General features: G+C 44.9%; 1 protein-coding gene across 1 annotated transcript in view; it reads right to left on the bottom strand.

Annotated features, from left to right (window-relative positions):
* IL1RAPL2 (interleukin 1 receptor accessory protein like 2) overlaps positions 1-21,786 on the bottom strand; it is a 490,204-nt gene that overhangs the window by 31,485 nt on the left and 436,933 nt on the right. The window contains 1 exon segment of the mRNA XM_081179011.1: positions 3,485-3,614. Coding sequence (XP_081035137.1) covers positions 3,485-3,614 — 130 coding nt within the window.

Below are 21,786 nucleotides of genomic sequence, written 5' to 3'. Positions count from 1 at the left end.
AGTTGGAGCCTGGCAACATCTGGTGGGAGTGATGACTGTTTCAGATTCTGGACAGCTGCTACCAGTCAGAGTAGATGATACTGGGCTAGGAGAAGATATAGTCTGACCTGATATAAGGCAGATTCCTCTTTTAGTTATGCAGTGACCCTTTCCCACAAATATGCTGGGGGAAACTGCAGTGATCTAAGAATGTGATCTTCAGAACATCAATTCCCATGTATATCCTGAATTATGATTGTGGAATTGGAAAACACACACAAACAGTGGGCCAGATTCAACTAATGAGTCCCACAATAACGTCTGTTTGAGTAGTAGGGCTTTCTGCCTCCCTCCATATGCCCTACCCAGTGCTGGGAGGGAGGTAGAATCCCAAAAAACAGTGGGGAGAGAAGAGGGGAGATCATTCTGTCCGGAAATCAGAAATGCTTGTACTAATTGCTGTAACCCTATGCTGAATTCCTCTTGGAGTTAAATCATAAATTACAACATTTCACACAAAACTGTTGTGCTTCTTGACAAAACATTTGGCAGAAAAAGGCATTGGGTTGTATCCTTAGTCTAAAGCTGGTGGGGTGCCCCACCTGCAAAATCTGGGATAAAACTCAGGGTACCCCAGTAAAGGGGTCCATGGAGAGGGTTCTGTCTGAAAGCCCAGAGGTGGGCTGCTGGCCTACAGAACATCCCTGAATGGCATCCTGGTGGGATTTCCCCATTAGATATGCATCAATGGATGGTGTCCATTTGCCAGGATTGCCCCTGATGGAGATATCCACCAGCAATAGGTTTTCCCTGTGCCTATTCCAAAATCCAGCTTACATCTGCAATCAATAAAGCTTTGGCCACTTTGATCCCAAGCTGGTGTCATGTCTTTCTTACTTCAATACACAGTTGTCAATCTTCTCCCTTGGCAACAGTGGCCTGCTGCACTGTGGCCCTTACTCAGGTCTTGAGTTTACAAATGCATGAATGGTAGGGCCAGCCCTTGAAACACAAGCCTTGGGAACAGTGCTGGAGCAAGCCTGGGGTGCCTGGGATGGTGTGTGTGCTCTGCGCCCAGGGGCGGGGCAAGCCACCAGCAGGGGCAGTGCCAGCCACCCATGGGGTGGCGTCAGCAGGGGCAGGACACTCCACGGGGGCTCCTCCCACTCAGCCGCCCTACAGCTGGGGGGTGGTGGAGGCAGTGTGCAGACCGTTTGGGGCAGCGTGGAGCCTGTGGGTGCCCAAGCCACCACGTCACTCCCAGGAGAGATGTGTGGCTCGGGCATTCTGCAGGCCCTGCGGTGAGTTCCGCCCAGCATTTTGTCACCCCCCTCAGTGGTGACACCCCGGGCAACTCACCCCCACCACCCCCTTTCTCCGCCCTTGCTTGGGAACATGTTCTTTGTATCCGAGCCAATTATGAAGATGTTGAGGAGACCTGGTTTCATATATGACTAGCAACGACAGAGTGCCACATTTACATCTGTATCAAATTTAAGCTCAAGGCCTTTTACAACTTTGATACCTCTCCCCACCCCACGACTGAGTCATACAGATTTTGGTACACTGCAGATTATTTACTTGCACCTGAAAGCTTCCCATGGAAGTGTGGCCTCTTCTCAGAATCTAACAAACCATCTATGTAACAGCAGTGATAAGTGTTCTCACTTTGTCGCTTTGCTCCTTCCTATAATTCCTCACGCTGTTGGAGGTTTCACTATCCCCCTCATTATCTCATGTGGGTGAGAGTGCAAAGAGGTAAATTAATCAAGGAGGGGGTAAAATAAGGGTTTAATTCAATGTGCCTCCATCCTCACTCTTCATGCAACCCAGTATGAATCTCATTTTTTCTTATCTTAAAATAAAATAAACAGGAAAGATGGTGTGCGAGGGGGCGGGTAGGGGACCAGAGATGGATAGACAATTTAATAGTTTCTGGGAAAGCCTCTTGAGAAATGTGTACACTGTTTTATGGGCTCAACCAAAGAAAGAGAAAAATTAGCAACTGATAGGGTGATTTATATGCAGTAAAATTCAAAACTGAACAATTTTCCTCTGTTACAGCAGAAGCGGCAGTATTGAAATTCATTGCGGGTTGCTTCCCAATCAGACACAATTCACAACCCTCCAGGCAGGCTTAAAGACTATTATTCCTTGTTTAAGAGGACCAGTTCGATTTACACAATGTTTTTATTACAGCTCTTAAAAACCCACCTGGCAAGGAGATTTCATTCTTCCCTCTTCCATGCTCCCCCCACCCCTCCCAATCAGCCATTCCTTTCAGCCGTGGATCAGGTGGACCCCACCATATCAGGGAAAGACCTCAGAGTTGATCCCACATCTGCTGGATGATGGCAGTATAGGCAGGTCTCTTCTCTTAAAGAGTCAGACTTTTTGCCTCTGTGCTAAAGGTAAGACAGGTTGCTGGTTTTTACTGTTACTTTAACAGTTAGGAAGCCAAAGAAAGAAAGAAAGAAAGAAAGAAAGAAAGAAAGAAAGAAAGAAAGAGGGTGTGGCTAAAAAGAAGGGGTATTACCCTGGGTCTGGGGCTTTCCTCAAGGAGCAGATGATTCAACTGGGGGAAAGCATAATTCTGGTGCCCATAGCACTTCTCAGGCACCCCCAGGCTCTCAACACAGCTTGGGATAGGGGGAAGTCCCCTACAGACTGCTCTCTTCCTTCTTAGCATTCCTTCACTTCCTCCATCTAAGAGTGAATAAGTGCTCCTTACAACAAGGCTTGTAGTAAGTTACCTGTACCAGTGGGAGCTAATAGACAGAAAGGCAACCTCTTCCGCCTCTTCCCTGATTCCTTCTCTTTCAGTAACTACTTGCTGGTAAAGTAGATCACTTCCTTTAAGGCTTTGCTTCCTGCTTCTTCTCCAAGTTCAGTTTGTTCAAGTCAGTATGTATGTGCCAGCGTGTGCTGTTTTTAACTTCTTGACTCCATCTTGGCAGCATGCAAGACCTATATTCAAGGCCTGAAGTTTTCTTTATTTCTTTCAACCAGCGGTCTTACCAGACTATTCCACCCCCACCCCCTGTACACTGCGGCAATATATTCACCGTATTTTTTTGCTCCATAAGATGCACCTGACCATAAGATGCACCCAGTTTTTAGAGGGGGAATGCAAGAAAAAAATAATTCTTTAAAGGGAGCGCTGAGCAGAGCCTGTATGCATCCCAGGCTCTGCTCAGCGCTCCATTTCATGAGCCACATGGAGCGTGTGTGCGGCGCTTGCAGGCTTTTCCCCGAGGAGGGAGAAGGGCAGCCTGTCACTGACGGTACAAGGGACTCCAGAGACATATTTGCAGAATCTCTACAGTTTCTTCAGGAACAAGAAGGAAGCACAAGCCCAAATGATGCCAAGGAGTTAGCCATCTATCAACCAACAGCTAGACTAGGGAATGGTTCTCTGTTCAACACAAGCAGCCTGCTAAGTACACAATTTTGAGATACATGGTTTTGCTGTTGTGGTTTTTAATTTTGGAGTGGTGCCATGTACCTGATTTCCCCTTCTTTAATGTGATTTTCGAGCTCTTCAATAAATCTCTCTCCTCGTGTCCAGTAGATCATTGGACCAGACTCTCCGCTGAACCCAAAAAATGCTTTGCAGGCAACTGTTAGTGGTTGACCTGAGAAAAGACGCAGAACAAAGAAAGTTAGATGGATGGTTGTAAGGATGAGAGCACAATGGTCTATACATTTCTTTGTCAAAGAGGTTTTTTTAAATAAAAAAAACATTTTGGGATTGAGCGCTGCTGAGTTTTCCTTAAACCAATGAAACTTTGCCTATGCCTGCCTCAGGCTAAAATAAACTCGGCCCTCCAGATGTGTGGGGACTACAACTCCCATCATCCCTAGCTGACAGGACCAGTGGTCAGGGATTATGAGAGTTGTAGTCCCCAAACATCTGGAGGGCCAAGTTTGAGGGCTACATTCCTTTCTCAGCAGCCTTCTGGGGGCTGCATGTAAATGATGGATGGGGCCTTTGTGCAGCAGGCTTCTACAAATACATATCCCTCACTGTCTTCCATCCAGGGAAACAAGAGGCATTATCAGAGTTCAAGGACACATTCCACCCAGGCAAAACCACTCAAGGAATGTATGGAACAGGGCCAGTGGGACTAGGGAGAGGCTGTGACCTGAGGAGAGTCCTGAGGATCAGACAGAGAAGCTTGGAGGGCTGCATTTGATATAGCTGTGTGTGTATGTGTGTGTGGCCTGAGGATAGAAATTTTGTGACACTTCTCCACAACATTAACCCTATCAATTGGCTCATGCATGCCCCATGCTTTCTAGGCAGAGGTCCACACTTTCCCAGTCTGTATCCAAGCATTTTTGTTTTTTTGCCTCATTGCTTTCCCCAGGAAAACTCAATCATTACCGCTGAATTGGAGTAAATTAAATACTGAGTTTCCTGCAGATTGTCAATTGCTCCAATTTAGTGATAAAGAGCAAATTTTTGATGGAGGGGTGTGGATGCTGTCGGACCTTGACCTGGGAAGCCTGGACCTGTTCCTAGAAATGCAGAGCAAACGTAAGTGCTGGTGAACCCTAAGTTTTTGTTCTACAGTCTGCCTTGAAGCAACAGAGGGCATCTCTACAAGGTTGCAGTTTTGTGCACAACTACTTGGGTGAAAGCTCCCCTGAACATGGTGCAATTTCCTTCTGAGTAATTTTGTATGGAGCTGTGCCAATTAATATGCTTTTTAGAAATGTTTAACGTGTGCTCATGAGTATATGCACAGCTCTTCTTTGATTTTAATATGGAGAGGCACTTATAGCAATGTGAGAAAGGGGAAGAGAAGAAAAGCCCTGAGTTGTGGTCAATCAATATTGACAGCATCTGCCCTTTCTACAGTATATCACACTGGGAGGTACTAGTCAAACAGCTTGGGCTGCATGTTTCCTATTAACTGACCCACCAAGGTTTCTTTTTTTAAACCAAGAATTCAATGAGAGGAAATGGAAATATTCCAAAGAGATGTCTAATTTCTACAAAAGCAGAGAACATTTCCTGAAGGGATTCACACTGTTAGAAGAAATAAAATAATAATAATAATAATAATAATAATAATATTGAATCCTGACAAGACAGAAGTACTGTTTCTGGGGGACAGGAGGCGGGCAGGTGTGGGGGATTCCCTGGTCCTGAATGGGGTAACTGTGCCCCTGAAGGACCAGGTGCGCAGCCTGGGAGTCATTTTGGACTCACAGCTGTCCATGGAGGCACAGGTTAAATCCGTTTCCAGGGCAGCTGTGTACCAGCTCCATCTGGTACGTAGGCTGAGACCCTATCTGCCCACGGACTGCCTCGCCAGAGTGGTGCATGCTCTGGTTATCTCCCGCTTGGACTACTGCAATGCGCTCTACGTGGGGCTACCTTTGAAGGTGACCCGGAAACTACAACTAATCCAGAATGCAGCAGCCAGACTGGTGACTGGGAACGGCCGCCGAGACCATATAACACCGGTCTTGAAAGACCTACATTGGCTCCCAGTACGTTTCCGAGCACAATTCAAAGTGTTGGTGCTGACCTTTAAAGCCCTAAACGGCCTCGGTCCAGTATACCTGAAGGAGCGTCTCCACCTCCATCGTTCTACCCGGACACTGAGGTCCAGCACCGAGGGCCTTCTGGCGGTTCGCTCACTGCGAGAAGCCAAGTTACAGGGAACCAGGCAGAGGGCCTTCTCGGTAGTGGCGCCCTCCCTGTGGAACGCCCTCCCACCAGATGTCAAAGAGAACAACAACTACCAGACTTTTAGAAGACATCTGAAGGCAGCCCTGTTTAGGGAAGCTTTTAATGTTTGATGTATCATAGTATTTTAATATTCTTTTGGAAGCCGCCCAGAGTGGCTGGGGAAACCCAGCCAGATGGGCGGGGTATAAATAATAAATAATAATAATAATAATAATAATAATAATAATAATAATAATAATGTTTAAAACCAAAATGCTGTAGGAATAATTCGCCCCATTTGCTAAGCAGACAGATTTGCAATCCGGCATGGAAATTCACTTCCTGAAATGTTTATTAAGTGCTGAATTTAAAGTGTTTAGGGCAAGGGGAGTGAGCAGACGAATCCTACTCATCTTCATTTGGAGTTGATATTGCTGGTTTCAAATGGACTTTCTGGTTCAGCTGTAAACTGCATTGAAAATACTTTATAAGAAAACCTATCAAGTTTTTAATACTTGTGTGCTGAACCAGGCTTGGGGTTTGTGAGTGGAGGAAATTGGGGATGAAATTTATTGGAGTAAGGAATGTTGAAAATTTCAGGGAACCTGGAATGAACCTGGAATGGGCTGGTGGATGGAATTTTATCAGTTGAAAGCTGGAAGAGGGAACAGGTTGGAAGGGAGGTGGAATTAGCTGATTACTAGGTCTAGTAGGGTTCATCCAAGACTTCCCAGTTTTCTGTGAATTTTTCATTACACCTCAAACACTCTGTCTGGGATTTGCTGGCAAAAGCACTTAAATAATGCAGCTGAAATCCGGAGAGAAAATAAATCCTGATAACACTTTACAGATCAAAACTGAACAAAACCTGGTGTATAGTATCTGGAGAGACAGAGAACCTTTGCCTTTCTTAAGCCAGTCCTTGTACATAGCAGAGTGACATTTAACCAAATAAACAGAAGGAGACTCACTCAGAACTGTACAGTCAATCAGGGCATGTGCTTACTCGGCAAATATCATGGAATTGCCTGGTTGCTAAGCAGTACCCCACCAGTGGTGGCCTTTGTGCTCTCAAAGCACCCTATGTTTTGGCACCCCCTGAAGGGTGGCACCCAATGTGATTGCACCAGTCACACTACCCTAAAACCACCTTTAATCCCACCCTAGGTTAGCTGATGTTCTGTAACCCTTAAATTACAAACATAATGATCCCTGCTGTTGCACTTTCAACAGGGTTAAATCAAAGCAACTCCATGCTTCAGACAGGAAGCTGCTGGTGGTGCTTAGGATTGAACAGAACAAGAGAGGAAGCTCTTTTCTTTTCTTTGTTGCTATGCAAGAAGATGACTTCCTGTGCAGAGTAGCTTCTGCCTCTGTGCTCAACAGGGGTGGAGATGGGGGGGAGAGCACATACATCATGCACAATCTTTGGGGTGTGCCCCATGGGGGCAATTTGAAAATTGGGAAATGCTGCTTCGACAAAGGTCCTCTTCCCTGGCTCTTGGGGCATTGTCCAAGGTTTCACATGCAGTTTAATTGCATTGTGTATTAGAGGAAAGCACTTCGCAGCACTCTGGTTTTAATTACTTTCCTTTTAATATCTCCCTTGGTTTATCTAATTAAGCATCAAAGGCCTGCAGAATGCATACAGCATCTTTGTCTCAGATCGATGTCCCTTTTGGCCATCAGAAGTGTAGTCCAATAGTTTAAAGATGCACTGGAGGAAAAATGGGAGCAGAGTCGGCACATTCCTGACGCATTAACATTTAATAGGATATTTCAAGTGGCAAAAAGGAAAGGTGGGCTGAGAAGAGTGTTAGAACGTCATTAATTCTCCACTTTAAAGTGGGGTCACCTTGTTACATGAAAGGCCCTCAGTTCCCAAGCTGGAAAAGTCTTCTTTAGCTTTCCTTCTTCTGTTCTGTCAATCAGGCCTGTTTGTTTCAAACTCCCTGCTGATAAGATCATGAAGGGCCTCCTCACTGGCTAAAATGACTTCTGATAACTTGATTGCATTATGCGTGCTTTGCTGGGGCACTTGCTCAGTGAGTTTGTGCGACTTTTTGCACAGCGCATGATGACATCGTTCATAAAGAAACAGGAAGAAAAAAGGAGTGCCATCGCATTGACAGGTCTTGGATGCAGGCAAAATAATCTCTGCTGATTTTGTAACAGTCTTTGCTAAGGCTCAAAGCAGAGTTTGAAATGATCCTATAAATATTATATCACTTATCACATCTGTAGCTTAACTATTGCTAACTGACACCACCCATTAAAAAAAGCGACAATCTCTGGAAGGCTGACCAGGTATTCTTTTCTATTGCCATCCTTTTGACAAGTGATGCCAGGTAATTTTCAAATATTTAAGCATTTGGCACAGATGGGGTGGAGAACCTCAGGCCTGAGGAATGAAGCAAGGTTTGAATTTGTGCTGTACCCTACAGCTATGCCCCCTGCCCCATCCCTTTTTACAACAATCTGCAAATGAGGAATTTCCCCCACCTAGTGCAGCAATACCCTCCCCCCCCCACTGCATCCCCATTTATTTTTGCTCAATATCTAGCAAAAAAATTAAATGCACTGGGAGTTGTTAGGAGACCCCTATTCCCCTCTACATAGCTACAATTGCCAGAGTTTTTTAAACAGTCAATCCCTTTTCTTAGGGAACTTGGGTTTGGAGCTCTGAGAGGGAAATAGGGATCTGCTAAGAACTCTCAGCACCCTTGATGAACCACAATTCCCAAGATATTTTTGGGAAGTCATGACTGTTTAAAGTGGTATGATACTGCTTTAAATGTCTAGTGCAGATGAGGTTTCAAATGCTTTCTCATGCTCTTGTGGCTTTTTACTAGAGAAACATTTTTCTTTACTTGGTCCTAATAAAGGAATTGTCCTACAGTTAAACTTCTGGGTTCTATGCTGAATATCCATTTCCATGCAGCTCATTTCAAATGATAAACTACGGGTGCAATAAGTCAGCCAAAAGCTGCTGATCCTTAAGCAAAAGACAGTATATTTCAAAATATAAGCCATGGAACTCAGCAACTAAGGAAGCAAAGCAAATGAAACCAAGGATGCCATAATTCAACATTTGCCAAAAGTGAGGTATGGTAAAATTTTGACATTTGCAGGTCAACATATCCTTTCACCACAATTCACACTGAAAAAAACACTTAGTTCTAATTCCTTGCATTCTGAAATTAATGGTGCTTCCAGGTGGATACTAATTTTGAAGTTGGATTCAATCACATATCAGCAAATTCACGTTGTACATTTAAAATTGGTCTGGTGCTCCTCTGCAACAAACAGCTCCCCTCCCCCCGACTTTTTTGTAATCAATAGGTAAAGCAACAAGAAAAAGCACTGGAAAGTGTGGGATAACAATTGCTTGATGTGACATCATATAACCTCCCTGCAAGCTTTGTGCAGACAGATTAGGATGAATGGCCCAAAACCAGATCAGCTGGAAATGACCTTTGCTTACATTCAGAGCTTGCAACTCTTACCTTATCATAGTTCCACTCCTTTGATTAACCTTCCTCCCTGCCACCCAGTCTAATTTAGGCTGCAAGCCCCCAGGAGCTAAGAACCTGCCTCTTGCTTATTTCACTCTGCACTGCACCATGAGCACATATAGATTTTTTTTTTTTTTGCTAAAGATCCACTTGAGTTTAGAACGATAAAGTGTGGCATATATTTAACACTAGAGGGTGCCCTTGCAATCTAAGAGCATCCTAGATGCTGAGAGAAAGGATGTGAAAGCTGCTTCTCTGCTCAGCAGGTTTAGAGAGCTGCATGTAAAAGGGACCCTACTAATCACAAGTGTAGACAGGTGATTTCTGCTCTGCAAAATAGATGTTATTTAGCTATACAAAAATGTTTTTTTGCTATTGCCATTAAAAACACACACATTATTGCTGTTGTTGTTTTATTGCTGTATAGAAATGCTAGTCAATTAATTGTACACATTTTTGTCAGTTAATAAATGGATTAAATCACCATATATTTGCATAGAGATAACAATAGTTCTGGGAAAGAAGAGGACATCCCAATGAAAAAAGAAGAATGGCTCATGAAGATGATGGAATAGATGGCTAGACTAACTGTGAGAGTTAAAGAACAGAATGAAGAAAAATTTCTTGAAGAATGGAAATATTTTTCAGAATATTTGAAAAAAAGTTATGTTAGAATTAAAATGCATGATTTGAAGCACAACAGCAGATGAGAAGTGGTAGTTTAATAATTTATAATTAGCACATATAATGGGCATAATTATATACAGCAGCTTTATAAGGCTATACAGTGGTTTTCAACCAGTGTGCTGTGAAACCCCTGAAAGATGGTCATGGGTTCTTCGGGCAACACTGGCCTCTGCCTCTATTTCCCTCCCTCCCTCCTCTGATGCCCTCTTGCATCTCTGCCTCCCAAAGGCTTGCACAGCTGTTTGATGCAGCAGCCCTGGCTACAAGCTCCCCAGGTGAATGGTGCCTCCGGGGCTGGGCAGGGGGTGCTGGTGGCCAGAAGATGAGGTGGTCTTGGACTAAGCAAGCAAGAGGGTGAGGGAGCCCAGCCAGCTAGTCCACCAACCCTTGCTGTTGGGAATGGACAGACAAATGGGAGGCAGGCACTGTGCTGGCTTTTCTTGTACTTGCTGTGTGCAAGGCCTGCTTGGGAGCTTAGTGCCTGTTGCTGAAGGGGAGTCTTTCCACCATGCAGGCCAGGCAGTGCCCACTGCTGCCACTGCTGCCTCCCAAGGTGAGTAAGGTGCTAGCCTCACTGTCATTCTCTGTCAGGCTACTAAGGCTGAAGGCGTTCTCTTCCCAGACCCCTGTGGGGCAGAACAATAAAGCACCTCTCTTTGGTGCAGGGGCAGCAGCTCAGTGACCAGGGGCAGTGGCTGCCCGGAAGACTCCCAAGGAGAGGAGAGGAGGCTGAGGGAACCTTCCACAAGGGAGAGTGTTCAAAGAAGGTTGAGAGGCTGCCAGCTCTACAGGCAAGGGGTGACATAGCCGGGCTCCTGAGCCCTACAGAGGTGTTGCAGGAAGAATGTAGGTGGTCAAGGGGGCTGCGGACTCAAAAAGGTTGAGAATATCTGCTTTACAAGAACTAAGGTAAGGTGTTGTTGTTTAGTCGATTAGTCGTGTCCGACTCTTCGTGACCTCATGGACCAGAGCACACCAGGCACTCGACTTTTATATGGCTGTTGTTATTGTCCATGGAGCTTTCTTGGCAGGGATACTGGAGTAGATTTCTGGTTCCTTCTCCATAAGGTAAGGTAGGGCAATATTATTGCCCCCCCCCCATATTGCAGACCAGAGTGTAGGGGCTAAGGCTACTTTGTCCAACTCCACACAGTGCCATGGAGTGAGATTTCTCCTGTGGGCATACGTGATCCAACTTTTCTCTGCCACAAGGAGTGGAGAAGGAATTTCCCTGAAAACTGATGAACTGAAGAGGCCAGTTCCACACAGCCGTACCAACTGGCCCTAATAAAGGCACTTTCGTATGAAATTGTTTTGCTCCTCTGTCTTCCGGCCTTGTTAAATCAGTTTAGCAACACTTAAGAATATTTCTGCAAGATGTTCAGTGGCTCCATTCCTCTCCCCAAACTCAGCCAAGCAGTACTATAAAAGCAGCCACTGAAAGCTAGTTCGTAGTTCAAACGACATTTGAGTTAACACCATGCAAATGGTACTTTTGGCAGTTGTGTCAATGAGCATGAAGAATAACCTGCCAGTATATAATGGGTTATTAAGTTATAAACCTGTACATTTGCTTGCATGTTAATTTACACACACACATGCACACACTTTAAAGCATCAGCTCTAACAATAGGCATGCACAAGTTCTTGGCAAGAGAAAGAAAATGCAAAATAGCTTGTGCTTGCTTGTCCTGCTTTGACTGGCTTGGTGGCTTAGCAACACGTTACTTCGTGTGCATACAGTGGGGAGGGGAGCCTTTAAAAGCTCCCGGGCCATAAAAGAAATCTTGTGTGAGATGCAACTGTAGAGTTAGAAAGGACCGTGAGGGTTATCTAGTGCAATCCCCTACAACGGTGCAGGAATCTTTTGCCTAATGTGGGTCTTGAACACACAATCCTGAGATTAAGAGTCTTCTGCTCTACCAACTGTCTCAGAGAAGAGAGCCAGTGTAGCATAGCAGTTCAGGAACATGCTATTGCACTCAGGTTCTGCATGTCAGCTTCCAATTGGAATATGGCTGGCTAGTGTGAGAACAGGATGCTGGACTAACTGGGCTACTGACCTGATTCAGTAAGGCTCTTCCTCTGTTGGACTAAGACCTGGAGACCAGGGTTCAAATTCCTCTGGGCCAGTCACCAGCTCTCAGCCTCTTATAGGATTGTTGTGAGGATAATATGGAGGTGGGGAGAGAACCATGTAAACCCTCTTGATCTCATTGGAGAAAAGTTGGACTATAAATTGTTACCACCAAGGTCTCCCAGTGATTTATAACACCCGTGTAGGTAAACACATGTGACTCTCAACCCTGAGAAAGTTGCTTCGGATGCTCTGGTACAAGTCTGTCTTAGGCGTGCCCCTAAAAAGATGCAATGTGTGAAACAACCATCCAATTTTGTATTCCCAAGTGGTTCCCCACTGCAGTGTGTGACATGCGAGAGGAAAGAAGGAGGGTCAATTTAATGTTGCAGAGGAGTCATACAAGTGTAAGCTGAGAATGTGCTCTCAAAATGTTACTCCACTGGAAGGGTGACACACACATCCTTTGGAGCAAAGCTATCACTTGATGAGCATCTGAAGAGAACGTGCAATTAATCTGTCTTCTTCCCTTTGACACAACAGAGCTAGCTTCCACCACCACCACCACCACCACCACCACCACTGTGAGCCAGCCAAAAAGGTGCAGATTGCATGGGATTATAGGTCAGCCACAGACCGCTGGGAAGATACAGAAGTAGAGTGGCACATTGGCAGGGTGGCACATTCTAGCTACTTGCTTTGCTACAGTGCCAGCTTATCAAAGTGTACCAGCTCATGGATTTAAGAGAAGGATTTGACGGTCATGCCTTGAACACCACAGAACATGTTTTCAACATTTTTAAGCATGAGAACATAATGATGGATTAGGTTGTTTAGCAGCCAGAGTGGAGTGAAAATGACCACTCCAAGGGCTCTACCTTGTTGGTCAGAAAAACCAGACTGAGAGACAGCTGGTGTGGTGTTGTGTTTAGTGTGTCAAGATAGGATCTGGAAGACCAGGGTTCAAATTCTCACTTGCCATGCACTTCACTTTTGGTCAGGCACTGCCTCTCATCCTAATAACAGGGTTATTGTGGGTATTAAATGAGGGGTAGGGTAGGGGGGAAGCACCATGTAACCACCTGGAGCTCTTTGGAGAAAAAGCATGGGACATAAATGATATAAGTAGATAAAGAATTTGATTGACTGCTTTTCCAGGGAGAGACGAAACCATTTTTGGGGTGTGGGCCTCTCCAACCAGATGCCTTTGAGAAGTCTCTTGGAAGCCTCACAGAGTGGCTTGGAAAACCCAAACAGATGGGTGGGGTACAAATAATAAAATTACAATGATGATGATGATTTTTGTACCCAGGATCTGAGTGAAACAGAGCTCTGCTCACCTGCAATTTCCAGCCACTGCTATTTTGAAGCATGCTGCCTTTTTTAACCCCCCCCCTTCCTGCTGCTGCGATATTAGCAGCAATTATGTTCTGCATCCTCCACAATGCCCAGCACACTCTTGGGTGTCGTAGAGGAAGAATGGTGACTACCCTACCGAAAACGGTGGAAAAATTATTGTATTTTTGTGAGGGATGGGGGAGAGGAAATTCTCAGAATTTTTCAGCTCAACTCTACTTGCAGCCCAGGGAGATGTAGACATATGTAAGGCTGCCTTTCATCCAGAAGTGTGTATCTGTGTGTATGTGCACATGTGTGTGTGTGTCTCTGTGTCTGATATTTACTATGAGTGCCATGGGAGCATGGGAGGGAGCATGGGAGGGAGCACTGATTTTCGAAGCAGTAACAAGCCCTTCAGAATGAGATGTGCAAAAGGAGAAAATTCATCCTCATGCCCTGACATGCTCCAGCCAATCAAATAATCATACCACCAAGTTAAGGCTGCCATTTGTTTCTGCCAAGCAGTCAGACAATTATGTTAACAGATTGTTTCTGATCTGATGGTCTGCACTTGAACCCAGCAGGTGCAGAATGCCGCAGCGAGATTCCTTACGGGGTCCTCGCTGAGAGATCACATTCACCCAGTGTTATACCAGCTGCACTGGCTACCGGTGGAGTACAGGATCAGGTTCAAGGTGCTGGTTTTAACCTTCAAAGCCCTATACAGCCTAGGACCCTCGTACCTATGGGACCGCCTCTCCTGGCATGTCCCACAGAGGACCTTACGGTCTTCAAACAAAAACATCTTGAAGGTCCCAGGCCACAGAGAGGTTAGGCTGGCCTCAACCAGAGCCAGGGCTTTTTTGGCTGTAGCTCCAATCTGGTGGAACGCTCTGTCACAAGAGACTAGGGCCCTGCGGGACTTGACATCTTTCTGCAGGGCCTGCAAGACAGAGCTGTTCCACCAGGCCTTTGGCCAGGGCCCAGCCTGACTCCCTCCTTTGGCAATCCTCACAGAACTTCTAGGCCAATCGTTGCCATTAATTTGATTGGAATCAATTTTAGAATGAAATGATTTTAGAATGTTTTATCATTTTACTGTTGTCAGCTGCTCTGAGCCCGGCTTTGGCTGGGGAGGGCGGGATATAAATAATTTTTATTATTATTATATTATTATTATTATTGTTGACTAGTCACAACCCAAGATGGTGCATCTGAGACTTGGCTGATGGCTGGGATGGAGTGTAATGGCAGGAGACTGGCTGGGAGATTGTTTTCTCCTTGCCCGGTTTCTTCTATTGCATTCATTGTGCTACCTTCTTCCCTCTTCCGGGTTTCAAGTAACAAACATGCCTCTCTATTAAAGGCAGGTTTTCTAGTTATGTCTGGTTGCCTTTTTATTTTATTTTATGTAGAATGGGAAGGAAGACACCATCTCCTTGTTCACCTCAGGTAGCAGAAAGTCTTGAACCAGCACAAGGACCGTAGCACAGCGGTAGAGCATCTGTTTCACAAATTTCAACACCCAGCATTTCCAGGTAGGACTAGGAATGTCTTCTGCCTGAAATCTTGCTGAGCTGCTGCCGGTCAGAGTAGACGGCACTGAGCTAGATGAACCAATGGTCTGACAAAGCATCTTCCTCTATTCCTAAGAATGTGTGCAGGAATCTTCTTTCTCTCTGGAAAATCTATTGATGGAATGATGCCAGGCACATCTCAGGCAAGAAAAAGAAGAAGAAAAGAAAACCCATCTGAGATCCTTGTGTCTGAGGCAGCCTTTTGCTTCAATTAAGTTGTCAGCCTGACCCTTCATTTCAGCATGCCCAGAAGGTCACCACAGAGAGGGATTTGACTCAGAATTGGCTTAAAGCGAAAATAATCAATGCAGAAGCATCAAGTAGAGTTGGAGCCACAGTTGGTGATTGTTGAAGGCAGAAGGGGAGAAGAAGCCACAAGCAACTTCAACAACAATGGCTGATGCGTCAATGCAGCCTTGTATAAATCTTCGTGTGTGTGTGTGTGTGTGTGTGTGTGTGTGTGAGAGAGAGAGAGAGAGAGAGAGAGAGAGAGACTGGAATCATGCCTGCTATTCTACCTCCCATCCTTCCAGCAACTGGTATTCAGAGCATACTACCTCAGACTGCAAAGGTAGAACATAACCATTGTGGTTAATAGTCCTTGATAGCCTTATCCTCTATGAATTCATCAAATCCTTTTTTTAAATCCATCCAAGAAAGTGGGAGCGAGTTCCATAGTTTAATTATGCATTGTGGGAGCGGGTTCCATAGTTTAATTATGCATTGTGCAAAGGAGTTCGTTCCTTTGCCTGTCCCAAACCTCCCAACACTCAGCTTTTTATCATCATCATCATCATCAAAATTTGTATACCACCCTTCATCTGCAGATCTCAGGTTAGTTCCCAGCATAAAAATACAATATAAAACCACAAATACATGATAAAAACAAGAAAAAGCAAACAAATAAATAAATAACCTCCTTCCCACACCTTATCGTTGATAGTCCTGGGTTCTAATGAGGGAGAAAAAAGCGTTTCTCTATCCACTTTCTCCACACCAAGCATAATAATGTGAACGAAGCAGATACATGAACATGGCTTGAAATCCCTATCAAGCACCATGCCTGTTCCCAACTGTACAGAGAGAGCCTATGAATGGACAAGTTGTGCTTGTGTGTTCAGATATTCAGCTGCATGACTTGAGGTCAGGACAGGTGGGGAGAATAGGTAGAGTTCTAATCAGTCCCCTCCATCATTGCAGATGACCCTCACGGTCCCTTTCAGCTCTACAATTCTATATTGACTGGTTGCCTATAAAGGGCTAGTGTTTTTGTTAAACGGGTGGCAACTATTTTAGGTGCGTCCAATTGATGCATGATTGCTGATGTTTGGGTCCTTCTGGACCTGGAAGAATGCAGAATGGGGGCATAGTAGGGATAGGGAGGGTGCACTTATGTATGCCCTGCTGATGCATGCAGGGGACCAGGGACAGAACCGCTGTGTGAAATGGTCACAGCCTGTATAGCAATGAAAGGCCAGACTTTGGACTTTCAACTTCCAGTTGCACCCTGTGCAAGCCCAACATTCAGCCTCTTGCCTACCTTTCTGCTCAATTCACTATGTCATAGGTGTGAAGCCCTGCAGCATCCCCTAGGCTCTGTGCCCTGTGTGACAGAGCCAGTCATGCTGCCCAAAATCGGCTTCTGTAGTAATGTGGCACAGACCACCCCCAGCTTATCCAGGAGGGGCTTTATCAGGAGAGTACTTAGCACATCTTATCAGTTGAGTATGGAACACCCACATACTCATCTACAGCTGTTAACTCACCCAACAAAGACAGCCCTTGATCCTCTCTTGACCAAGTACCAGTACATTTCTATTCCTCCAGTGCTATTTAGTTTCACCCTGGCCTGTCCCTGCATGTTCACTGTAACCTTCATTTCCCTCACCAAGACTTCTGCTTCCACAGTAGGGTTACCATCAGTCTTCAGCAATCAGCTGGTGACATGAAGACAAGAAGCAACACCTGCTAATGTCTGCAGAACAAACCTGGCCATGGTCTTCTTTTGGGAGCTGGTGGCACAAATGTGTAGTTAATTGCCCTAGCCCTGACTCAACCCAACATTGCACCACAAGAGCCAACGGACAAAGCCAGAGTGTCCAAACTTACAAATCTCCCTGCTATGCAGCCTTTGTCTTTAGTTCAGCATCGAGTGCCAGCAACTCAAATATCAGCATAAAAGAGTTAAGAATCTGAAAGGAAAGCAAGAACCCGAGGCAGAGCACAAAGGCAATGTGGTATTACCCACCCCCACCCCACCCTTTGTTGCAGAGACCTCTGTGCGAACCCTTGGTTCCATTTCGGAAAGCCATTTGATCTATTAAAACAGGTGCTGTCTGATGGCAATGTCTAAATTGATCTGCCTGTGCTTTGGGAACATAGGCCATTGGGTAGTGTACATTAAGGGAAGGGATGTTAGCAAAGAGCTGGCTTTAAAAAAAAATAGTAAAGGGGGGTAGGGAAGGGTTGTGAACAAGAACACACATTGTGCTGAGCCACATAACTCATAAATGCTTTGCATTAAAAAGGGACAGAAGGAGCCTCTTCGAAAACAATAGTGCAAGTATGCAGAACACATGGCTTCCAGATGTTGATGGACTTCCAAGCCCCATCAGCCTCAGTCAGCATTTTGGTAGTCTGGGATATTGGGAGTTTTGTCCCGCAACATCTTGAGGGCTACAGATCCCTCCTCTCCAGAGTAGAGGATGAAGGGAAAAGACAGGTGCAAAGCTAGGCAAGAGATGCTGGCAGAGAAGATAGAATAACATACATGAAGCCATTGGGAGTGGTTATTAGGAGTTTTGGAGCGGGGTGCCATCAGCATGCTGAGGACACTCGGTTCTATTTCTCCATAACACCTGAATCAGGAGAGGCTGTGCAGTCCCTGGGTTGCTGCCTGGACGAAGTGGTAAAATGGATGAGGGGGGGGGGGAAGGCTGCCATGACAGAGGCACTTTGAGTGAGTAGCTCCTGTGTCTAAGAAATTGGTCATTCACCTACCCTGGGTGGGGTTGCACTCCTCCTGAAGGATCAGGTTCACAGACTGAGGTCTCCCAGATCCAGCTGTGTCACCGGAGGCCCAGGTAGCCTCTCTGGTTAGAACTCACGTTTACTAACTGTGGTTGGTTTGACAGCTTCGGCCATTCTTGGAAAGGCTTTGCCACAGTAGTTCATGCACTGGTTTCTCCAAGGCTGGATTACTGCATTGTGTTCTATGTGTGGCTTCCCTTGTGCTTAATCTGGAAGCTGCAGTTAGTCACTGCAGCATGATGTCAACACATGAGTGAGGCCTTGTCAGCACATAACATCTGTGCTCAAGAGATCTGTACTGGTTACCAATTTGCCTTGGGGCCAGCTTCAAGGTGTTACTATTAGTATATAAAACTTTTAACAACTTGGGACCAGTTTGCCTACGAGATCACCTTACCTCACATGTGCCCACTTGACCGCTTCAATCAGTGGAATTGGAACTGCTACAGATGCCACATCATTCCTGTTCTGCATTTGTAAGAACTCCATCGTTTAGTGTGGCATCACTTGCACTTTGGAACTCCCTGCCTATTAAGATCAAGCAGGCGCCTTCACTGTACTCTTTTTGGTGCCTGATAAAAACATCCCTGTTTAGGCAAGCCCATCCAGATGCTTAGAAAGTAGAGATAATCTGTTTTAGAATTTTAAGTTTTGTATGTTTTAAGTTGTAATTTCTATTGATTTTACTGTTTCATCTTTTGTAAACTGCTTCAGGGTTTTATTTTATTTTATTTTATTTACAATCAAGCAGTGTATAAATTTTATGAAACAAAAATAAATAGGAAACAGTGTTATGCTACATTGCACCCTGTGGTGTAATATATTTATGTTTTTAAATGTAAGTTGCTTGGAACACTTTTAGGTAACAAACGACTATAATTATCATCATCATCAACAATAATAATGTTGCAGCCAATGCACTTAGAGTAGACCCATTGAAATTAATGGACCTAAGTTAGCCATGTCTACTGATGGCAATGTCAGACCATTTGGTCCATCAAGTTCAGCATTTTCTACAATGATTGGCAGTGACTCTCCAATATTTTAGGCAGGGTCTTCTCCATTCCTACTTGAAGATGCTGGGGGTTGTGTTTACATTTAATATTTTAATGTTTCAATATTTTAATGTTGTATTTTAATCTTGTTTTTAAGTTGTATTCATTCAACTTGTTTTTATTATTGCTTGTTAGCCGCCCTGAGCCCGGCCTTGGCTGGGGAGGGCGGGGTATAAATAAAAATTATTATTATTATTATTATTATTATTATTATTATTATTATTATTATTATTATTATTACAAACCTTTGCAATGTAAAGCATTGGCTCTACCACAGAGCCAAAAACCCTTCCCCCAAAACTAACCCTCAGGCTTGAGATTTCTGAGGAAATTTACACTTGAACCATGTTTTTTAAAAGGCACAACAGCCCCAGAATTGTAGTGTGCAAAATGGGCAGTGATGGTGGCTGAGGAATGGCTGGATATAAGGAAGAACAGATGACAAGTCTTCTTTCTTCTTATGAGGAAGAAGGAATTTCAGTGGTCACAGCTTGTCAGGCAGAGTTGACGAAGGCTGAAATTTCCCTCTTTGTACAATTCTGAGATTGCAGAACAAGCCAGAAATAAAAGCAAGTATCTCTTTATCACTGCTTGGCAATGTGTGCATAGGGGCGTATCTAGGGGTTGACGGGACGTGGGTGGCGCTGAATTTTAAACCACTGAGCCTCTTGGGCTTGCTGATTGGAAGAGTGGCAGTTTGAATCTGCATGATGGGGTGAGCTCCCGTTGCTCTGCCCCAGCTTCTGCCAACCTAGCAGTTTGAAAGCATACCAGCATAAGTAGATAAATAGGTACTGCTGTGGCAGGAAGGTAAACGGTGTTTCCATGCACTCTGGCTTCCTTCATGGTGTTCTGTTGTGCCAGAAGTGGTTTAGTCCTGCTGGCCACATGACCTGGGAAGCTGTCTGTGGACAAATGGCAGCTCCCTCGGCCTGAAAGTGAGATGAGCACCACAACCCCATAGTCGCCTTTGACTGGACTTAACCATCCAGGGGTCCTTTAGCTTTACCTAGGGGTTGGTTAAGTTGGCCCCTGCCAAGGGCGCAGGCCTGGAGGGGGTGCAAAAAATGTGCCCCTCCACTCTGCTTTGGGCAGCTAGGATGGGGGGCACTGATACAGCTCCTTGCCAAGGGTGCAAGGGAGCCTAGATATGCCTCTGTGTGTGCGGGACATACTGTTTTTTGTTTTTCTGTCCAGGCTTCTGTGTAAGACAGGCAAAAATTCAGCTAGCGTGTTGTCGCTCTCCCCCACCTCACATTCCTGTTCAGAAGCAGACTTGAATAGTTTTCACAGAGGCCAGGGATCTCTTAGCAAGCAGGCTGGTGTGTGGGGTACGTGTGCCCCTGGCTGCTGACAGAGGTGATAGCAAGGTGTCGTTTCAAAGAAGAGGAAGAGCAAACAGCACCAGGCCTCTGTGAAAAATGCAGAATAATAAAAAAAAGGATTTAATACTCTCTCTGTGTGTGTCTGCTGTACCCATGAGTCCAAATATTAATATTATCCAGCATTCATGCATGCCATTTTTAGGTAGCATTATGCTGCACAAGGTTTTGTGAGCCAGTGTGGAGAGCCAGTGTGGTGTAGTGGTTAAGAGCGGTGGACTCGTAACCTGGTGAACTGGGTTCGCGTCTCCGCTCCTCCACATGCAGCTGCTGGGTGACCTTGGGCCAGTCACACTTCTGTGAAGTCTCTCAGCCCCACTCACCTCACAGAGTGTTTGTTGTGGGGGAGGAAGGGAAAGGAGATTGTTAGCCGCTTTGAGACTCCTTAAAGGGAGTGAAAGGCGGGATATCAAATCCAAACTCTTCTTCTTCTTCTTTTGCATTTTGGATGACCCCCATCCCTTCTCGCAGCAAAACCACTCTTCAAAAATTCACTGCATAGTATGAGTCTCGTTATTTATGGCGAAGGAATTGTAAGATGGAGATGGAAAAAACAATATGAAAGCTTAATACAGTGGTGCCCCGCAAGACGAATGCCTCGCAAGACGAAAAACTCGCTAGACGAAAGGGTTTTGCGGTTTTTGAGCTGCTTCGCAAGACGAATTTCCCTATGGGCTTGCTTCGCAAGACGAAAACGTCTTGCGTTTTTTGCAAGTTTGTTTCCTTTTTCTTAGCACTGTTAATACAGTTGCGACTTGACTTCGAGGAGCAACTCATAGAACGCGGTGTGGTAGCCTTCTTTGAGGTTTTTGGTGATTTTTGAAGCTTTTCCAAAACTTTTCCGACACCGAGCTTCGCAAGCCGAAAAATTCGCTAGACGAAAAAACTCGCGGAACGAATTAATTTCGTCTTGCGAGGCACCACTGTACTGGGCTTGAGCATCAGGCATGACTTTTATTCAAATATTTCTAATAAGTGGGGAATACTAATGGAGAGGGGGAAAGCTGAAGCACAAATGTAATCCAAGTGCCATAAAGAAACCAATAAGGGCTAAATTGGAACAATCAGGAGGATAACTTTACATAATGTAGTGGGACCACCCTGCAAGCTTTCAGTATAATTTTGTGCCTACAGTCAAACAACCATTCTATTCATTGTGAGCAAATGTGCAATAGCTACAGAGGTCTGTAACTGATTAATTACACTATAAAATAGCTGCTATTTACAATCTTGTGGCATCAGTTTAAAAAAGAGCAGAATTCAGATATACTATCTGACCAAGTGCAGCAATGTCTACCTACTTTCAGTAGTGGCAACTCTGCAGTAATTTGAAGTTTCCTGTGATAACTCAAATAGAGTTTTACAGCAGCATTTTAAGCTATGTTACATACTCTCTCTCTCTTTTATCTTCCTCATATTATGACCTGCTTTCCTCAAATAAACCTCCCCCTCATTGCTTAAGA

The sequence above is a fragment of the Podarcis bocagei genome, assembly GCF_964188305.1.
Source record: "Podarcis bocagei genome assembly, chromosome: Z".
NCBI lineage: Eukaryota > Metazoa > Chordata > Lepidosauria > Squamata > Lacertidae > Podarcis > Podarcis bocagei.
The sequence above is the reverse complement of the archived record's forward strand: the minus strand, read 5'-3'. Positions and strand labels throughout refer to the sequence as shown.